This window comes from Abramis brama, assembly GCF_963993115.1.
Source record: "Abramis brama genome assembly, chromosome: 5".
In the NCBI taxonomy this organism is placed as follows: Eukaryota; Metazoa; Chordata; class Actinopteri; order Cypriniformes; family Leuciscidae; genus Abramis; species Abramis brama.
In genome coordinates this window covers 1,047,501-1,055,000 of record NC_139967.1, presented here as the reverse complement: position 1 = coordinate 1,055,000, position 7,500 = coordinate 1,047,501, and the positions used below count along the sequence as shown (strand labels likewise).

General features: G+C 43.6%; 1 protein-coding gene across 3 annotated transcripts in view; it reads right to left on the bottom strand.

Moving 5' to 3' along the window:
• Positions 1-7,500, bottom strand: part of mcc (MCC regulator of WNT signaling pathway) — a 91,381-nt gene that overhangs the window by 16,192 nt on the left and 67,689 nt on the right. For all 3 annotated transcript variants that reach the window (XM_084114922.1, XM_084114924.1, XM_084114923.1), the window contains one exon: positions 7,391-7,500. This exon is cut by the window's right edge and continues 31 nt beyond it. In XM_084114922.1, coding sequence (XP_083971048.1) covers positions 7,391-7,500 — 110 coding nt within the window. The remainder of the gene's footprint in view (positions 1-7,390) is intronic.

Genomic DNA, 7,500 nt, shown 5'->3' with positions numbered 1-7,500 from the left:
ACACCCAATACTAGAGCTTCTGTTCCAACACACTCAATACTAGAGCTTCTGATCTAACACACCCGATACTAGAGCTTCTGTTCCAACACACTCAATACTAGAGCTTCTGATCTAACACACCCGATACTAGAGCTTCAGTTCCAACACACTCAATACTAGAGCTTCAGATCCAACACACTCAATACTAGAGCTTCTGATCTAACACACCCGATACTAGAGCTTCCGATCCAACACACTCAATACTAGAGCTTCCGATCCAACACACTCAATACTAGAGCTTCCGTTCAACACACCCAATACTAGAGCTTCAGTTCCAACACACTCAATACTAGAGCTTCAGTTCCAACACACTCAATACTAGAGCTTCAGATCTAACACACCCGATACTAGAGCTTCTGTTCCAACACACTCAATACTAGAGCTTCAGTTCCAACACACTCAATACTAGAGCTTCTGATCTAACACACCCGATACTAGAGCTTCAGTTCCAACACACTCAATACTAGAGCTTCAGTTCCAACACACTCAATACTAGAGCTTCAGATCTAACACACTCAATACTAGAGCTTCTGTTCCAACACACTCAATACTAGAGCTTCAGTTCCAACACACTCAATACTAGAGCTTCTGATCTAACACACCCGATACTAGAGCTTCTGTTCCAACACACTCAATACTAGAGCTTCAGTTCCAACACACTCAATACTAGAGCTTCTGATCTAACACACCCGATACTAGAGCTTCCGTTCCAACACACTCAATACTAGAGCTTCAGTTCCAACACACTCAATACTAGAGCTTCTGATCTAACACACCCGATACTAGAGCTTCAGTTCCAACACACTCAATACTAGAGCTTCAGTTCCAACACACTCAATACTAGAGCTTCTGATCTAACACACCCGATACTAGAGCTTCAGTTCCAACACACTCAATACTAGAGCTTCTGATCTAACACACCCGATACTAGAGCTTCAGTTCCAACACACTCAATACTAGAGCTTCAGTTCCAACACACTCAATACTAGAGCTTCAGTTCCAACACACTCAATACTAGAGCTTCAGTTCCAACACACTCAATACTAGAGCTTCAGTTCCAACACACTCAATACTAGAGCTTCAGTTCCAACACACTCAATACTAGAGCTTCTGATCTAACACACCCGATACTAGAGCTTCAGTTCCAACACACTCAATACTAGAGCTTCAGTTCCAACACACTCAATACTAGAGCTTCTGATCTAACACACCCGATACTAGAGCTTCAGTTCCAACACACTCAATACTAGAGCTTCAGTTCCAACACACTCAATACTAGAGCTTCAGATCTAACACACCCGATACTAGAGCTTCTGTTCCAACACACTCAATACTAGAGCTTCAGTTCCAACACACTCAATACTAGAGCTTCTGATCTAACACACCCGATACTAGAGCTTCTGTTCCAACACACTCAATACTAGAGCTTCTGATCTAACACACCCGATACTAGAGCTTCTGTTCCAACACACTCAATACTAGAGCTTCAGTTCCAACACACTCAATACTAGAGCTTCTGATCTAACACACCCGATACTAGAGCTTCTGTTCCAACACACTCAATACTAGAGCTTCTGATCTAACACACCCGATACTAGAGCTTCAGTTCCAACACACTCAATACTAGAGCTTCAGTTCCAACACACTCAATACTAGAGCTTCAGATCCAACACACTCAATACTAGAGCTTCTGATCTAACACACCCGATACTAGAGCTTCTGTTCCAACACACTCAATACTAGAGCTTCCGATCCAACACACTCAATACTAGAGCTTCCGTTCAACACACCCAATACTAGAGCTTCTGATCCAACACACTCAATACTAGAGCTTCAGTTCAACACACTCAATACTAGAGCTTCCGTTCAACACACTCAATACTAGAGCTTCCGTTCCAACACACTCAATACTAGAGCTTCAGTTCAACACACCCAATACTAGAGCTTCTGATCCAACACACTCAATACTAGAGCTTCCGTTCCAACACACTCAATACTAGAGCTTCCGTTCAACACACTGAATACTAGAGCTTCCGTTCCAACACACTCAATACTAGAGCTTCAGTTCAACACACTCAATACTAGAGCTTCCGTTCCAACACACTCAATACTAGAGCTTCTGTTCCAACACACTCAATACTAGAGCTTCCGATCCAACACACTCAATACTAGAGCTTCTGATCCAACACACCCAATACTAGAGCTTCTGATCTAACACACTCAATACTAGAGCTTCTGATCTAACACACCCGATACTAGAGCTTCAGTTCCAACACACTCAATACTAGAGCTTCAGTTCCAACACACTCAATACTAGAGCTTCAGATCCAACACACTCAATACTAGAGCTTCTGATCTAACACACCCGATACTAGAGCTTCTGTTCCAACACACTCAATACTAGAGCTTCCGATCCAACACACTCAATACTAGAGCTTCTGATCTAACACACCCGATACTAGAGCTTCTGTTCCAACACACTCAATACTAGAGCTTCCGATCCAACACACTCAATACTAGAGCTTCCGTTCAACACACCCAATACTAGAGCTTCTGATCCAACACACTCAATACTAGAGCTTCAGTTCAACACACTCAATACTAGAGCTTCTGTTCCAACACACCCGATACTAGAGCTTCTGTTCAACACACTCAATACTAGAGCTTCAGTTCAACACACCCAATACTAGAGCTTCTGATCCAACACACTCAATACTAGAGCTTCAGTTCAACACACTCAATACTAGAGCTTCTGTTCCAACACACCCGATACTAGAGCTTCTGTTCAACACACTCAATACTAGAGCTTCTGTTCAACACACTCAATACTAGAGCTTCTGTTCCAACACAGTCAATACTAGAGCTTCTGATCTAACACACCCGATACTAGAGCTTCAGTTCCAACACACTCAATACTAGAGCTTCAGTTCCAACACACTCAATACTAGAGCTTCAGATCCAACACACTCAATACTAGAGCTTCTGATCTAACACACCCGATACTAGAGCTTCTGTTCCAACACACTCAATACTAGAGCTTCCGATCCAACACACTCAATACTAGAGCTTCCGTTCAACACACCCAATACTAGAGCTTCCGTTCCAACACACTCAATACTAGAGCTTCCGTTCCAACACACTCAATACTAGAGCTTCCGTTCCAACACACTCAATACTAGAGCTTCCGTTCAACACACTCAATACTAGAGCTTCCGTTCCAACACACTCAATACTAGAGCTTCCGTTCAACACACTCAATACTAGAGCTTCCGTTCAACACACTCAATACTAGAGCTTCCGTTCCAACACACTCAATACTAGAGCTTCCGTTCCAACACACTCAATACTAGAGCTTCCGTTCAACACACTCAATACTAGAGCTTCCGTTCCAACACACTCAATACTAGAGCTTCCGATCCAACACACTCAATACTAGAGCTTCAGTTCAACACACTCAATACTAGAGCTTCCGTTCCAACACACTCAATACTAGAGCTTCCGTTCCAACACACTCAATACTAGAGCTTCCGTTCAACACACTCAATACTAGAGCTTCAGTTCAACACACTCAATACTAGAGCTTCCGTTCCAACACACTCAATACTAGAGCTTCTGTTCCAACACACTCAATACTAGAGCTTCAGTTCAACACACTCAATACTAGAGCTTCCGTTCCAACACACTCAATACTAGAGCTTCTGTTCCAACACACTCAATACTAGAGCTTCCGTTCCAACACACTCAATACTAGAGCTTCTGTTCCAACACACTCAATACTAGAGCTTCAGTTCAACACACTCAATACTAGAGCTTCCGTTCCAACACACTCAATACTAGAGCTTCTGTTCCAACACACTCAATACTAGAGCTTCCGATCCAACACACTCAATACTAGAGCTTCCGTTCAACACACCCAATACTAGAGCTTCTGATCCAACACACTCAATACTAGAGCTTCAGTTCAACACACTCAATACTAGAGCTTCCGTTCCAACACACTCAATACTAGAGCTTCCGTTCCAACACACTCAATACTAGAGCTTCAGTTCAACACACTCAATACTAGAGCTTCCGTTCCAACACACTCAATACTAGAGCTTCAGTTCAACACACTCAATACTAGAGCTTCCGTTCCAACACACTCAATACTAGAGCTTCCGTTCCAACACACTCAATACTAGAGCTTCAGTTCAACACACTCAATACTAGAGCTTCAATACTAGAGCTTCAGTTCAACACACTCAATACTAGAGCTTCAGATCCAACACACTCAATACTAGAGCTTCCGTTCCAACACACCCAATACTAGAGCTTCCGTTCCAACACACTCAATACTAGAGTTTCCGTTCCAACACACTCAATACTAGAGCTTCCGATCCAACACACCCGATACTAGAGCTTCCGTTCCAACACACTCGATACTAGAGCTTCTGATCCAACACACCCAATACTAGAGCTTCTGTTCCAACACACCCAATACTAGAGCTTCTGATCCAACACACTCAATACTAGACCGCTGATCCAACACACCCAATACTAGAGCTTCTGTTCCAACACACCCAATACTAGAGCTTCTGATCCAACACACTCAATACTAGAGCTTCTGATCCAACACACCCAATACTAGAGCTTCTGATCCAACACACTCAATACTAGAGCTTCTGTTCCAACACAGCCAATACTAGAGCTTCCGATCCAACACACCCAATACTAGAGCTTCTGTTCCAACACACACCCAATACTAGAGCTTCCGATCCAACACACCCAATACTAGAGCTTCTGTTCCAACACACCCAATACTAGAGCTTCCGATCCAACACACCCAATACTAGAGCTTCCGTTCCAACACACACCCAATACTAGAGCTTCTGTTCCAACACACCCAATACTAGAGCTTCTGATCCAACACACCCAATACTAGAGCTTCTGTTCCAACACACTCAATACTAGAGCTTCCGTTCCAACACACACCCAATACTAGAGCTTCCGTTCCAACACACACCCAATACTAGAGCTTCTGTTCCAACACACACCCAATACTAGAGCTTCTGTTCCAACACACTCAATACTAGAGCTTCCGTTCCAACACACACCCAATACTAGAGCTTCCGTTCCAACACACCCAATACTAGAGCTTCTGTTCCAACACACTCAATACTAGAGCTTCTGATCCAACACACTCAATACTAGAGCTTCTGATCCAACACACTCAATACTAGAGCTTCTGATCCAACACACCCAATACTAGAGCTTCTGTTCCAACACACTCAATACTAGAGCTTCTGTTCCAACACACTCAATACTAGAGCTTCTGATCCAACACACCCAATACTAGAGCTTCTGTTCCAACACACTCAATACTAGAGCTTCTGATCCAACACACACCCAATACTAGAGCTTCCGTTCCAACACACCCAATACTAGAGCTTCCGTTCCAACACACCCAATACTAGAGCTTCCGATCCAACACACCCAATACTAGAGCTTCTGTTCCAACACACTCAATACTAGAGCTTCTGATCCAACACACCCAATACTAGAGCTTCTGTTCCAACACACCCAATACTAGAGCTTCAGATCCAACACACCCAATACTAGAGCTTCTGATCCAACACACCCAATACTAGAGCTTCTGATCCAACACACCCAATACTAGAGCTTCTGATCCAACACACCCAATACTAGAGCTTCTGTTCCAACACACTCAATACTAGAGCTTCTGATCCAACACACCCAATACTAGAGCTTCTGATCCAACACACCCAATACTAGAGCTTCTGTTCCAACACACTCAATACTAGAGCTTCTGATCCAACACACCCAATACTAGAGCTTCTGTTCCAACACACTCAATACTAGAGCTTCTGATCCAACACACCCAATACTAGAGCTTCTGTTCCAACACACTCAATACTAGAGCTTCTGATCCAACACACACCCAATACTAGAGCTTCCGTTCCAACACACTCAATACTAGAGCTTCCGATCCAACACACCCAATACTAGAGCTTCCGATCCAACACACCCAATACTAGAGCTTCAGATCCAACACACCCGATACTAGAGCTTCTGTTCCAACACACCCGATATTAGAGCTTCTGTTCCAACACACACCCAATACTAGAGCTTCTGATCCAACACACCCAATACTAGAGCTTCTGATCCAACACACTCAATACTAGAGCTTCTGTTCCAACTAGAGCTTCCAATCCAACACACTCAATACTAGAGCTTCTGATCCAACACACTCAATACTAGAGCTTCTGATCCAACACACTCAATACTAGAGCTTCTGATCCAACACACCCAATACTAGAGCTTCTGTTCCAACACACTCAATACTAGAGCTTCTGTTCCAACACACTCAATACTAGAGCTTCTGATCCAACACACACCCAATACTAGAGCTTCCGTTCCAACACACCCAATACTAGAGCTTCCGTTCCAACACACCCAATACTAGAGCTTCTGATCCAACACACCCAATACTAGAGCTTCTGTTCCAACACACTCAATACTAGAGCTTCTGATCCAACACACCCAATACTAGAGCTTCTGTTCCAACACACTCAATACTAGAGCTTCTGATCCAACACACACCCAATACTAGAGCTTCCGTTCCAACACACCCAATACTAGAGCTTCCGATCCAACACACACCCAATACTAGAGCTTCCGTTCCAACACACCCAATACTAGAGCTTCCGATCCAAGACACCCAATACTAGAGCTTCTGATCCAACACACCCAATACTAGAGCTTCTGTTCCAACACACTCAATACTAGAGCTTCTGATCCAACACACCCAATACTAGAGCTTCTGATCCAACACACTCAATACTAGAGCTTCTGTTCCAACACACTCAATACTAGAGCTTCTGATCCAACACACCCAATACTAGAGCTTCTGTTCCAACACACTCAATACTAGAGCTTCTGATCCAACACACACCCAATACTAGAGCTTCCGTTCCAACACACTCAATACTAGAGCTTCTGATCCAACACACCCAATACTAGAGCTTCTGATCCAACACACCCAATACTAGAGCTTCAGATCCAACACACACCCAATACTAGAGCTTCTGTTCCAACACACCCAATATTAGAGCTTCTGTTCCAACACACACCCAATACTAGAGCTTCCGTTCCAACACACTCAATACTAGAGCTTCTGTTCCAACACACCCAAATACTAGAGCTTCTGCCATCAATCACCACTGCAAATACCCTAATAATGTTTTCAGAAAATATTCTGTATGTAAACTATATTTACAGTATCGGAGTGTATGTGAGAGTGTGAGTGTGTGTGTGGGAGTGTGTGTGTGAGAGAGAGTGTGTGTGTTTGTACCTGTACTGCAGGGCCAGTCTGAGCGCGGTGGCGTTGGACTCATATTTGCCCACCAGCATACTCATGCGCTCCGCGTTACTCTTACACTCCTCTAGTGTGATGGTCAACAG